Source organism: Anneissia japonica, unplaced genomic scaffold (assembly GCF_011630105.1).
Source record: "Anneissia japonica isolate Jap-2015-1 unplaced genomic scaffold, ASM1163010v1 scaffold287834_len5846547_cov211, whole genome shotgun sequence".
Taxonomy (NCBI): Eukaryota; Metazoa; Echinodermata; class Crinoidea; order Comatulida; family Comatulidae; genus Anneissia; species Anneissia japonica.
The window spans coordinates 1,901,038-1,915,885 of record NW_022704992.1 but is presented as its reverse complement, the minus strand read 5'-3'; the positions used below and the strand labels follow the sequence as shown (position 1 = coordinate 1,915,885).

The window sequence follows — 14,848 nt, the reverse complement described above, 5'->3', positions numbered from 1 at the left end:
GCAGATACGAAGCGATATTTCCTGACTGTACTGTACATAAAGAAATAAAACCTTACCATCCGTATAATCATAATTTAATTCCTATTTCAAAGAAATATTCTTTACCAACGTTAGCCATTATCCCAACAACAGACTACCGTACTGTAAATTTCACTAATCTGAGCTAGATAATCTTGGATAATATCCAGTATCGCCAGACTACATTACAACAAAGTTAATCTCCAGTGGCTACGGTCACACTATAGTCTCAAGCCTGGCTTGACTCACCACAGCTGAGATTTTCGTAATGTTACCGCACCTGGATCGACTCGCGCCTGGCGTGACCTCCATCTCAATCTACCTATCTTGATCCCGGCTCAGCACCCAGATTGACCCTGGCGTGACCGGGATTGACATTTCCTCGTCGGCTGTCGACCAATCACAGTCGATGACGCTGTTGCGTTTAGAAGTTCTTGAATGAAAAACCCGCGAGGTCTTCTTGTGTGTATTATAATAAGACGCAATCATCAGTTGTCATTTATAAATGCACTTATTAATCCGAAAACTAGCATCACCATTACATATGAGCCTAGGCCTAAGCCTATATCATCTAGATTCGCGCGCAGGGCCAGTATTTTGATTGTGGCGGCGCTCTAACTTCCTGTTTCGACTTTCCTAATTTGGAGGTCAATCCAACTAAATTCAGGTAGTGTGACCGACCCAGAATTTCGAGCCTGGCTTGAAATCTCACCCGTGGTGAGTCAAGCCAGGCTTGAGACTCTAGTGTGACCGTAGCCATTATCACCTTACTATTATAATGTATTTAATCTTAAACCAAAAATCCAATGATTCTTTCCTTATATTTCATGAGACAATCAAAATTTAGCCTACTGTGTTGTAGCTCTTGGGATTGCAACTGAAAATAGGTACGTGTCTTGGTCTATCCTAGTCAGTGTCACTTGTTAAGACATTTTACACATGATTGTGTACTCGGCACCATGACTATAAATTATATGTACCTGGGAGAATGCGAATGATTTGGAATGAAATTAGGCAAGTGTAATAGGCTACATTTACTAGTAATACTCCTCAGGGAGAGAAGACTGCATGTTGATCAGGGTTACATTATAAATAACATTAAGCCCATAGAGACTTTGGTATGCATGTCCCATTAATATTACAACATAATAATATTTAATATTCACTACTAGTGAAAAGCAATAAAGTGAAAGTTTGCTGTTGTTTTTTTTAAAGTAAATTTTGAAAGTTAAGAAGTGTTTTGGAATTCCTGATATAACAGAAATAATAACAAGCGTCATCATTTATTCCTGATCCATACCACTACATGCAAAAAAAAATGTAAAATAATAAACAAAAACAAAACAAAGTAAATAATTTAAGTTACAGTCAACACAAACAATAAGCAAGAAAACCTTACTGAAAGAATTTCAAGATGTGGGTTAACAATGCCAAGTGGAAACTTTCTATCGCTTAAGATATTAATAACACCAATATAAAAAAAACTCCCAATACTTGAGTCTGAAAATAAATTGATCAACACAAAATAACTATATCAACCAAACATAGCTTGTCCTACACTTGATTGAGACAGAGATAAACTACCAATAGTATTAAAATGATAATAGCATAGTAGATAAATATATTACATTTGCCTAATTATTTAACCTCTAATAATGACCTCTAACTTTAACATTTTCTATTTAAATTAGTAATATAATTTAAGACAGTAATATAGGTCTCCCTCTAATTAAAGACCCCTCCCCAAATAAAGACAACTTTTCTGTGGTTCCAAATTAAAAAATGTCTTATCATTATCATTCTAATCATGAGACCAAAGCTGCTAACGACCATAGAAACCTGGTCCCAAAAGTGATCTTTAATTGGAGGGGTACCTGCAGTAATAAAAATGATTTCTTAATGATAGCCTATTTTTTTTTTTTTTTTTTTTTTTTATCATTTTGTCTTAAAACATTTTATTTAGGTAGTGGCAATTCTCATTTTGCTTAATGTTGTTAAATTCATATATCATCAATGTATTTTTTTTTGTAATGTTTTTCTAACAATTTTTACTTCTAAATATGGTACAGTATTTTCTTATTGTTAACCGCCATTGATAAGAATTGATCATCAAAAGGGTGCTAAATAAATTTTGTAAATAAAATGAATTATAAGCTGACAGCTGAACTTTGTTTAGTAATAATAATAATCTTTATTTTTGGTCTATAAGTCTTTAGGAAAGTGGGAAAAAATGTTAAAAACAAAATTTTATTTTCTAATTTTTATGGTTTTACCAAAAGCCACTAGGAAAAGGAAACAAACAAAATTCACTGTGCTTCACTAAAACAACAGAAAGCACCTAAGCACCTAAACAAGGCACCTAAAAGAACCATACCAAATTTCAGTTTCAAGGCGATAAAAAACAGAGTAACAGAAATTTTTCTTTTAAGATATCCATTAAATAGTCTCTCTTTTTGAAATATTTTTTTTTCTCACAATATTGACATCATTTGAACATACTTGTTAGCCAAGTTAAATAAAGAATTACTTGAATGCCAAGTTAAATAAAGGGGAATGGGTACATCTACATAACATAGGCAAGTTCCCAGACCCAGTCAATGCTCAATGGGGTCAACTAACAAAATAATGTCATCTATGATAATTACCATACTTACAAATCCCGCTGTAGGCGTCTACAGCATATTTTTGATCACATGTTTCATATTGTAACTATTAACAGATCTTGCAAAAGGGAATTGAAATTGCCAAAGAGTAGGCAATCAAAAAGCTTTGGTTATTACAATGGCCTAATGGATGAATATCATTAAAATCCACTGCATTTATTATCTGAATGAAAAATGTATGTCATTTTACATGCTAAAAGTCGGCAATTCCATATCTGCTTATCATATAAACATGCATTAAATTCTTATAGCAGTATGTCATATTTTTAGCAAAGCAGTTTTAATTTCATTGGTAAGACCAATCTTAAAAATAATAAAATTATAATGTTGTACTTTCATTAGCCTATGACATAAATTTGATATGTTGCGTGAATAGAGCATAAGAATCAAGGATTTCTCTAAATATCCATTAACGATACTTGACGACAGTACCAGCGCCGATAACAATGACCACGCAGGACACGACTATGACATCAACAATAACGAAATCATGATGACGGCAATGGCTGCGACAGGAATACAAGTCTCTAATATTGTAACTCTCAGAATGTTTCCATTTAAAAAAAACTTTTATTTTGTCTAATAATATTTCTTGAAGTACAACATAAAAATAGAAGATGTCATACAGTAACTCTATACGCTCATAGTAAACAATGGCCAGTGACTACTTACGAATATAAAAATATATTTTTTATGCCAGCTTTCAAAACATTGGCACAAATAAATAATCTTGTTGGATATAGTATTGTAGAATTTTCTATTTTTAGCAATATATTTTATAATTATTGAATACTATTATTACTAATCAGAATTTAGAGTGCGACTGAAAAACAAGCTGGTCTTAATAGCAATAAATTAAATACTTTCATATTTGATTTAAAATTCATAGCATGGTTAACATTAATATTTCATTTCAAATAATTTTGATTAATCTCATGATGATTATTATAAATTTCTCTTACCATGCTTCAAAAACTATGCTTTCTCTTGACTATCATGCTAACAGATTGGAGTTTTCTGTTGCATTGTAATAGCTAACTGTAAACCTTGAATAAGCGCTTACACAATTTTTGGAGGCTTCAGTGCAGATCTTATTCGAGAGCAGCGCTTATTCGAGAACGGTGATTATCAAAAAATATTGATGAGGCGCATTCCATGCCCATTGCCATGTTACCTATCTCACATACCCGTAGTTCTTTAGGCCTCTAAATCATCATAAATAAAGGTTTATAAAGATATGCTTGTGTCTTCCCTGTGTTAATTATTTATTTGAACACTGTATACATTGTATTTAAAACCCTGTTTCTCAAACTGCTTCATTGCACACTGGGTAATAATTTTATGTACTCTCGATTAACCGGAGTGGTGCTATTCAAGAGTAGGGTTTAGCAAAAAAAAAATCATGTTTGGTACAGCGCCAATTTGAGAGCGGCGCTTATTCAAGGATTTACGGTATTGGTAAAACTTAAAAACAACATGATTCTGATAATCCTGCGGGTGTCATAATATAATATTTATAAATTGAATAACCCACTACAGTATTCAACCACAATTGTGCAGATGATGTAACAAAACCAATATATTCCAAAGTGACACTGACAATCTCTCCTCAAATCTTGAAAGTAGCAATGTATTTTGAAGGTCTCAAAATATCAGCATGCACAAATTAATCTTGACTGAGTTATTTTCATTGTCACACTTTTTGAAACTGTAATATTATTCACAACTGCTTGCTACTTAGATTTTATCATTTTAAGCAGCAATGATAAAATCTGCTTAATGGATAATGAAACAGATTGGAAAATATCATACAGCTCAGGTAAACTGTTCTACACTGTCCTACTAATACCAAGTTTTTCCCTCATTTTCTACTAAACCTGAATGTTTGAAGCTGATTGGTAGATATTTTTAGATTTGGGAATTTCCAATCCAAGTAATTTCCTAGGAACATATGGGAATTATCAAAATCGCATATAAATTAATAGGAATTATTCTTATAAAACTAATAACAACATACAAACCTAGTATTATACGCTGTAAGTCTACAACCATAAATACCCATATATCAAGCATTTTGTCTACCATTTAAGCATCCAAATTGAAATAGTAAAATCTTTCTTTAGCCTCCATTTATTGAGAAAAATATTAACATCAATTTCTTTAGGCTATGATCACTCTAGCTGGGTTGTTGAGAAATAGTCTGAACTAGCCTGGTTTGAGACTCAGTACTGGCAACATTTTCAAGTCAGGCATGAGACTCGTAATCAATGGCTTCAGTCAAGCCTGGCTTGACCGCTAGTCTTTAATGGTGTTCTCTCCAATAACTGTCCTTCATTAAACCATAGTTTAATGATCATGACATAAAATGTAAAATATTTAATTAGCTTTAAATCAGAGGTCAAAAGCAAACAATGAGTAGTTAATAGCAAGAAGTATCTAAACAATTTAAGTAAACAAGTCAACTACCAGTATTTAAAGTAAACTCCAAACAAATGCATTAGATACCATTATGGTTGATTCTATATTTTTTTGCGTATCATCATCATCATCATTAGCCTCAACGTCTTTTGATATCACGCTCTCTACTATACTTTTCCCCAAAGTTTACTGTGGTGGGCAGGCTGTCTCTCGAGTGATGTGTCAGGATAGATGTAACCGGTCAGTAAGATTGTGTACGTTTATACCTCAATGCCAGAATCAATAAAATCTAATAAAATACTTATGAAATTTAGTAAGTTTTAGATTCTTTTAAATATAATAAAAATATAATCGTAAAATTTACTCTATTTAATATTATTCCACTTCTATAAAAAAAAAATCTTTTGCATTCAACAGCAAATAACTCACCAATTACAGAATGGAACAATGTTTTATGAAATAATTCACTTTATGCAGTTACGAGATCAAGGGTGGAGTTGACTTTAATTTGAGAAACTCAAAAGTTTGTATAAATTTTTATAAATTGTTTTCTCAAATCATAGGAATAAATTTCACACCTAAAAGTTCCAATGAACCAAGATCTAGCAAAGCAAAAATTTATATTTTCAAATTTGTAAGGTATAAAGGGTACTTGTGTCCTTGAGCAAGGCACTTTATCTGCATTGCTTCTCTCCACACAGCAGTATAAATGGGTACCTGGTTGGGTTGCTTGCTCCTACGCTGATTACCAGTAGCAACACTAAGCATGAGGACCCAATGACCAGGGAAAAGAACTACGCTTTATAACCGCAAGGAAGGGGCGCATTATAAAATGCCCATACCAATACAAGTACATTCAAATGCAATAATTGAACATTTTTTTTTTACTTATAGTGTGTGCATCTTTAAAATATAGTTTTCACATACAGCATGGGATGAGATGATGTAAATTAAAGGATCGTAACATATGACATGTTCAGGCAATGTTCTGTAGGCCTACTAACAATGCGCAAGATTTGAAAACAACAACATACACACAAGGCATCTGCATGATCACCATGCCTGTATGGGATCGGAGCCTGGTTCTCACGAGAGAACCAGACTCCGATCCCCACGAGAGCCCTAGTATCCGGATCGGGAGCTAACCGTTAGCACCTGTGTGAGAACGCCCGATCAGTTAGCGCTAACCGTTAGCAGTATCCGGATACCACTAACGGTTAGCAAGCGCTTTTGGTTAGCAAGTTGAGCGCGTTTTTATTATCAACCAATCACACGTGCGCGTTTACAATTTCCAGTTTCTTATTGGCCAGTGATTCGATCATCATATTTTTGGTATCCGGATCAGGATTTTCTCGTATGGACGCACGGCAGCTAGCGGTTAGCAGGATCCGGATCCTGCTAACCGTCAGCAGACGTGTGAGAACATAGCCCAAAAGTACATGTGAAACTATTTATGTGAACCTGAATCATAGCTGAACAAGTTAACCTGGAAATGAAGTACATGTCTGACGTGGTCTAACACAAAGGCTATTCATAACGATTAGCCGCTCAAAAACACTGGCTAGAAACAAGTAACATCCTCCCAGGTTGATTTGGAAGGCCTTCTATTCTGGTGCTAAATAAATTATTTTTTAAAATATATTTATTTATTAACTCAATCAACTTAATTCACTTAACCTGCTACCTAGACATAACATACACATGAAATTTGTCTGATAAATACATTTTACAAAATAAATGTGAAATAATTGACTGTCTTAGGCATTTAAATGAAGACTATTGTTATGCCTACTCCACACCTTCATTTAAAGGAATCAGAGGAGAGATACAAATAATGCTCCTCTAAGTATCAAAGAGCTCTGTTGCCTCTCCTCAGAATTTTGCAAAATCGGTGACATTATTTGGAAGTGGTGGTCTGGTTAAGAAAAAAAAGTTATTTGTTCTTGATTGGAATTTGGAGCATTTTTAGAGGACAATAACTTCAAAAATAACAACAGAAAATATCAGATTTTTACTAATCCTCTACAGTATATCTTATGTATGTTTTGTGTATTTTTTCCTGGTCGTTTTCTAATGTGGTTTTTTAAATGGCCTTTAATTTAAGTCTGTCCCTTGATATTTACCTATTTTCTGTGACAATAGCAAAAAAGAAAACAGACACAATAGGCCTTTGTGTGCATGTTTACAAAATTTGATAGTATTTTGCGATCTACTTCTAGGTCCTCCGAATCGAGACGTATAGGCCTATTTTGTTGAATACTAAAATTGAACTTTTGATGTTAAAAATAAATTTTTTTATTTTATGAATTAATTATAACTGGGGAGTTACGAACAAGACCGCTATCTTGATCATCGTGCATAAGAAACAGGGAACTGAATCTCAAGTATTTTGCATGCAAGTGATGAAAGTCTCCAAAGGCCATGTAGTGGGTGAATTGGAACCATCCATTTTTATGCGGGGTATAAATAATGTTTTTACTATGATTAATATAAGCTGCAAATTTTATACGCAATTTTCCCCCCCGAAGTTTGGGGTGCGGCCTATATACCAGTCATTAACCTACTCTCAAAACGTTCAGATCGCAAGCCGCGGCGAAAATCATGCGCCGTCTGTCTAGGTTAGGTCCATGCTAGCCAAATTAATTAGCCTAGGGTAGGACCAGTTTGTAGGCCTAGTATTTGTAATTACACTCACTACAGTGCTGTACTAGGATTCCTACCACATTTTCTACAACATTCAAGCAATGGTTTGGGTTGTCTAAATAATTATTTTCATAATTACGTTCACTCATAAACAATTTTGGAACACGCTATTTCTGTTCGGAACCGCTTCGCTAAAAAAAATAAACTACTTTTCGGGAGTTTGGTCCTCGAGGTCATGTGAGCAGCTTCATTTAGGACAAGTCGCAACAAAACACACACGGACTGGTGAAACTTGCTGTTCGACGTCTGGTTCCCGGTGGCTTATACAGTTATAGAGAGAATATTGATACCGCTATACTTTTAGAATAAAAACTTGTGAAATTAAGTTTTCTTGAAGTTGTAATAATTATTTTACTGGAATTTAAATGTAGAAAGGCATACATCATCTGTGCATGCGTAAACTTTCCAGTTATGTTTTTGTTTACAAAACGTGGTGCGTGATGGTGCATGCTTCGCACAGAGGGTTGTGAGTAGTAATGACTTAGGCCTAGAATTACCAATATTTTTAGCCTAATACCGACTGTTATTAGTCATAATAATAGAATGATTGTTTAAAATAAATAAATATACTCAATTGTATTTTTATTTTATTACATTTGACTAAAACTTAAACTAAACTGATTATACAAATTTAAAGTAGCACGACCATCTGGCAAGAAATAGGGATTTCCCTAGAGCTACCTATAGCAAGAATACATTGTTTCATTGCGGTAGCCAGAAGTTTACACGCATTTCCAGTTGTTTGTTGTTTAATGATCAGCCGAAAAAGATGACTTTCTTTATGTGAACATTTGTAAATAATGTCAATGTTTAAAAATAATTAAAAACTTAACATTATTGGAACAGTTTGGACCGTAAAAAGGCTTATACACAGGTGACACAAAAAATTGTGATATTTTGCATCCACGGGGGGGGGGGGGGGGGGGCGGCTTATACACAGGTGCGGCTTATGCACCAGAATATACGGTAAGCGAAATTCTAACTGGGTAGACAATGGTTTAGCCTTTTCAGAATTTAGCTTTAGTTTAATGCAAAATTTGATAGATTATAAACAAAATTTCAAAACATTTCGTTTCCAGGTAAATCAAAGAGCGCTATATTTTGCTCTCCTTAGATTGTTTTGAGAAACGCAAAGGAGCGCTGGTGCGATCGCACCCCTTTAAATGAAGGTCTGATACTCAATAAACAGTGAACATTTTGCCAAATTAAACAACTAGTATCTCTGAATTAACTGAAATTTTGTATTCGCCAATGAACAATGACGTTATCTAACGAAATTGGGGTTTTAGGTTCAGGTTTCACTATACTATCTATTATTAAGTTTCAATACACACAAGCAAGATCCTATTACTTTATAAAATCCAACAATTGACCACTGATGGCTTAAACAAAAAGATTGATTGACAAGTAAAATGATATATATCATTTGAATGATGAGTTGTGTCACACAATTAATCACTTGGATATATAAACAGACTTTTGATATTATTCACTGCATATTTGATGTCATGATGATGTACATTTATCAATGTAAATTGTATGTATCTTCATTAGGATAATACAAATCTGCATTATATATAAATTTAATTATGCTAAATGCCTTAACATTATTCAGTATATATCTAGGCATTTCTTTCAACATTATTGTTTGTTTACAATTTAACTTCCATTATTAAATCCTTTTGAAAATACCGTAGTTCACTGTTTAGCATTAAAATGTTAAAAAAACAAACCAATAAAGTTTTGTTTAAAGAATAAATCTGCATTATATATAAATTTAATTATGCTAAATGCCTTAACATTATTCAGTACTGTATATATCTAGGCATTTCTTTCAACATTATTGTTTGTTTACAATTTAACTTCTATTAATAAATCCTTTTGAAAATACCGTAGTTCACTGTTTAGCATTAAAATGTTAAAAAAACAAACCAATAAAGTTTTGTTTAAAGAATAAATGTAATTAGCATTGGAAATAACTCATAATCAATAAACTTCAACTTGAGAGTGCAAAACAACTGAACAAGGATAACAATGCACCATCTCAATCAGCAAGAATTACCCAATCATGATTTCCTCTTTAAAAGACAAACCATCAATCCATGCAATACAAGTGCTGTAAACTAGTTTACTAGAGCAATTGATTCATGTCAGTCATGCTGTAAGCAGAGGAAGATTTTTGGGGAAATTTTTGGAAAGTAAAAAAATAAATAAAGAAAAAAAGAAATTATTGATCGCTCAAAATGCCTGAGGTTATTTTGGGTGACTAGAAAACAAAAATTTCCCAGACCCCACCGAGTAGTGTTTCTTCTCTATTGCGCCCACCCCCCACCTTGGACATCTGTGAATCCGCCTTTGATAAGGGCAATACTCTTAAACATTGTTCAACTAACAAGTTAAATAATCATCTTACCGTATTTCTAGAATCCAAATTAGACCCCTCGTTGGTCTGGTCGGAAGTCATGGGCTGAGTAAGCGCAGATTTCAGTTCCAATTCACCAGCCGATTTACAATCCAACGGTTTGTCTGGTGGCGAGAGTATGACTGTCCAAAAAGCTTGTGGGGGAAAATTCAACATTTTGTCAATAAATACTTTAAAGTATCCCAAATAGATGTTACGTATCCTTTGATAGAAATCTCTTTGATTTTAACAGATATGTACATATACATACAAATGATTTGTATTATTGCATGAAAAAATAATTGGTAGAAAAAATAATTTTTTTCTTGTTATAAATATTTCCAAAGATGAGAATATGCAAGATCCATAATCCATATGAAATGAACTAAGAGAGGATAAATGTTTCGTCCACAGACAAATCAGCCTCCTTATAGTTCACCTGTAGTGTAACATCCATTCCAGGCGACCGCTTACAATAACTTCCTCGCTGTCCGAAAATAATCCCACAAAAAAGTCCATAATACAATGTAGAAAGCAGAAACAGATATTGAATCAATTATCAATTATATGAAAGAAACCATAAACTAATGAAACATGATAGTAGAATTCAATTATTATACAATCCCTCCTAGTTGAGCATAGCAAAAAGGCACCGCTTGGCTATTAAATGCAATCTGAATCACACGGCAATTCTAGCTTCACTTCACAATGTTAATCAGATGATACAGTGATAATATTGTTGGATAATGCCTAAGTAGAGTGGCACACACACATGCACTCCAGACCGCTACGCTGTGTAAATAATTAATAATGATAGTTTCCTATGGAATTGGACTTTTCAGCAAAAAAACTCTAGGCTGTACAATTAGCAAGTGCGTTTTTATAATGAAGATTCTACTCATAATGAATCGTTTCTACAAAAGTCCGTGTACACTCGACAGCCGGTTGCCGTTCAATACTACCGTACTACTACACTATCATTACCGATTATCAACCAACTCCCACGCGCTGCCTTCCCTACGTACGTATGAATTATTTTGGATTGGCGAGCTTGCAGGTTCGCTAACCATCTTCAACATTATTGTTAAACTGAAGAGGTGCACCCACCCGGGGCCTAATAATAATAAATAAATGAATAAAATCCTTCCACAAAACGCGCTACCGACCACCTAAGTTGACCACAACGAATTTTATTTCTCAATGCACTCATAATATATTTTTGTTCATATTATATATTCTACTCATATAAATTAATGAAACCACACGTGATGCTAATCGGAAAATGGCGGCCATACTCAATATTATAGTGCTGAGGACATAGCAGCTGTAACCAGACAAGTGAGCAAAGAAGGGCGTATACTCACTTTCAAGTGTTGATTGATGAACCCCGTCGACTATCTATATCTTTAGAATGCACCAGAAAAAATGTTGAGTTTCCAATTAAAATAAGGCACAAAAAATAGATATTCTAAAGTCCTATTTAGGGAATAAAGTACAGATTTTAAAAACCTATACCTGTTTCCTTCCTGGTTATTTAGGCCGCATGCATTCAAGGCTTGCGCGCATGCGTGTTCACATGGAGATATTTTTGGAATTTGGCTTATTGTTGTTTGACAAAATATCAGATCTCTCTGTTGATTAAAAAATGTAAAAAATATGTTTAATTCTTTTTACGGTATGTCGTTCTTCCAAGCACTAAAATATTGTTAATTTATTCGACAAAGTATAAGATAAACTGACAACATGTACGATATTTTTATCTTCACCTTCTTTCTAGCGACCGATCCCGTTTTCGTATCACTTTTCTTAACAGGAGAGGGAGCTATTCATATTATAGTTAATTGCAAGGCAATTGCCATGCCTTGATTCATGATTAATTTTTATGTTCATGTTGCTTTTATTCAAATTCATATTGAAATAGATAAACATAAATAATAATGATAATAATAATAATGATGATGATGATCATGATCATGAATAATGATAATGATGATAATAATAATAATAATAATAATAATAATAATAATAATAATAATAATAATAATAATAATAATAATAATAATAATAATAATAATAATAATAATAGATATAAACTTTGTAAAAAGGGACACATTAAAATCAGTTTGGATTTTTTATATACAGATATTTCTAAATTACAGTATTTCATTAAAGAAAGCTCTTTAGCAAGTAATATTTAAAAAAAAAAGAGATAAGATGATCGCCAAAAGCTTATCATAAAAAAGATAAATAACTATATTGACTTGCCACAACGAGAATTAATAAATTTTATGGATATCATTTCTGTATTTATTATTTAGTTCCATATTCAGTACTTCAGTGTGCGTTACATGGTTGTGTCATAGCTCAGATATGAAAATGTGGAACGACAAAACAATCTGGGAACCAGTCGCGGCACTGTTATAGCGGGGAGGCAGAGAGCTTATATCCCCGGAAGCCAGGCCATAACTCCCCGACCCCGTCGAACAGACAAGAAGAAGGAAAACATTATATTTCTTTGGCATAACACGCCTTAGCTGTTTCAATAATGGTAATGGTATGTGGCGATATAAACTTGTAAGCGCATAATACGAAATCGTCCCACTTGTGCTGCTCCTCCCACACTATGGAACAATCTTCCAGCTCCACCATTACAACATTAACGCCAGGACAAACTGGAACTTACCGGTACTTGTTCCGCAAAGCGTTTCGTCGCCCTATCGCTAAAGTAAATAGACTTAATGTTTTACCGATTTAATGCAGATATCAGGTCATATTATTTTGATGAAATTTTAAATTAACTTTACCATCGCATATGTCTATAGACTAAATATTGAATTAATAATTATTTTTAATTTTCAAATTACTTGTTTGTACACTGAGATATTTGTTATACAGTATAGTATATTAGAACAATCATTGTAGTTATTGAATTTAAACAATTTAAATAATTTAGAAGAAAATAATTGTAAATAATAATTAATACTATTTTAGTGAATTGACAAACGTTCAATTAATTTTAATGATGTAAATGAATAATTTTATATATTTTTGTATTCTTTCCATAAATTTTCTTATTAATTAAAATGTATAATGTTATATTATAATATTGTATTTTATCATCTTTTTATGTAAACAGCATTGAACAAATGTAAATTTGTGCGCTATTACATAAATATATTATCATTTTATTATTATTAATTGCCCATTTTTTCTACAGGCGAGAGGGATATCCCCTGGCCCCAACCTGCTGGTTTCCATCAGTTCAGACCCTTATCACAACTTAGCTTCCCCTTCTCCCACACCGCGCCGTCGGACAAAACCATGGCTCGTGAGTTTGGAACATTAATACAAAATTATTAAAGTAATGCATTTTATTGTTATTAAGACCGTCAACGTCATGATTAACAAATTCTTCATTTAAACTTCTCTAACGTGTCTTATGTCTCGGCTAATTGCCATTTATTTTATCCACGATGAATTAAATGTAAATTGTATTTCTGAATAACGAGTTGTCGATAAAATGCAGCAATATTGTATGATTTATCCCCACCCTGTTTCTTGGCAAAATAGCAGTTTCTCATAGCCATAGTGACATAAAAAAAAACCCCGTTACTACAGAAGCAGACGCTTCATTTGTCTAAACTATAAATGATGCAATTAATTTTATAACTATACCACAGGTAAAAAAAACAACAATAATGTCAGTGTGTGGGTATTTATAACGTGCTTGATTGACGTGTTGACAATGATATAAGTAGGCCTAAATGAGATAGTTGTGTATTTCTGTAGGAATGCGTCGGATGGCCTAGATTGTTGGTTGTCGTTCATATTCGAACAAGATCTCTCCTTGATATCTTATCAAAATTCTCTGTCAGATTTTAATGCACCATCACATGGAAAGGCTAGTACTGTAGGTGAATTCATATGGTATCCGAACCAAAATATTTAATTTCGGACTGCGTTTCTGATGCGCTGAACTGCAGCATCCCTATTCTTATAATATACCGTACTGATTGGTTCTCGATAGGCTTTCCTATCTAGTTTGGATTCAGAGTAAATGTATCTTAACGATATGTTGGTCATCAAAATAAAATAAAGCAAAACCCATACGTCATAATGTTTCCGTCGCATCCGTCAAACAGGACGAATCCAGTTGTAGGCTGTCATGGTTCTAGACTAGTTCCCCGGACATTCCTCTCCCCACACCCCGGATACTTGAAAGCCTTTTCACTACCTTAATTTAAGTAAAGCCCTCTTACTTACGTTTGTGTACTACGGGCTATCATACCAGGATTCAATAATTTTATCTAAATGATGGTATTATTATTATTATTTTAATCTTCCTCATGTATAACGTACAATCATGTGGGCTAATATAAACATTTCAAATAATAGACTGTAGACAAAAGAGAAAATTCTTTTTTGTTTGTTCTTTCTTTATTCAATTTATAGTGATTCACAAAAACATCAGACACAGATAAAAAAAAATTAAGCAAAAGGACAGGTTATTATTAATGTTTTTTTTTTTCAAAAAGGCCCCGGGTTTAATTTCGAATATGAGCTCAGACGGGATAACTCAAAAATTCGTCTACACAACTTGTAGAAGTCTCATTTTCCCCAGTGGTTCAACTTGTAGTTTGTTTTG

At 33.3% G+C, this 14,848-nt stretch overlaps 1 protein-coding gene across 4 annotated transcripts in view; it reads right to left on the bottom strand.

Moving 5' to 3' along the window:
- Positions 1-11,919, bottom strand: part of LOC117104899 (la-related protein 4-like) — a 72,712-nt gene extending 60,793 nt beyond the window's left edge. Inside the window, exons 1-2 of one of the 4 annotated variants that reach the window (XM_033245803.1) lie at positions 11,568-11,919; positions 10,216-10,358 (exon numbers count right to left, since the gene is read on the bottom strand). In XM_033245803.1, the coding sequence (XP_033101694.1) occupies positions 10,216-10,266 (51 nt within the window). In that variant the 5' untranslated portion in view covers positions 10,267-10,358; positions 11,568-11,919. Of the gene's footprint in view, positions 1-10,215; positions 10,359-10,642; positions 11,372-11,567 lie in introns of those variants that run through there. The other 3 variants (XM_033245805.1, XM_033245802.1, XM_033245804.1) reach the window with 3 other exon arrangements.
- Positions 11,920-14,848: the final 2,929 nt, after the last annotated feature.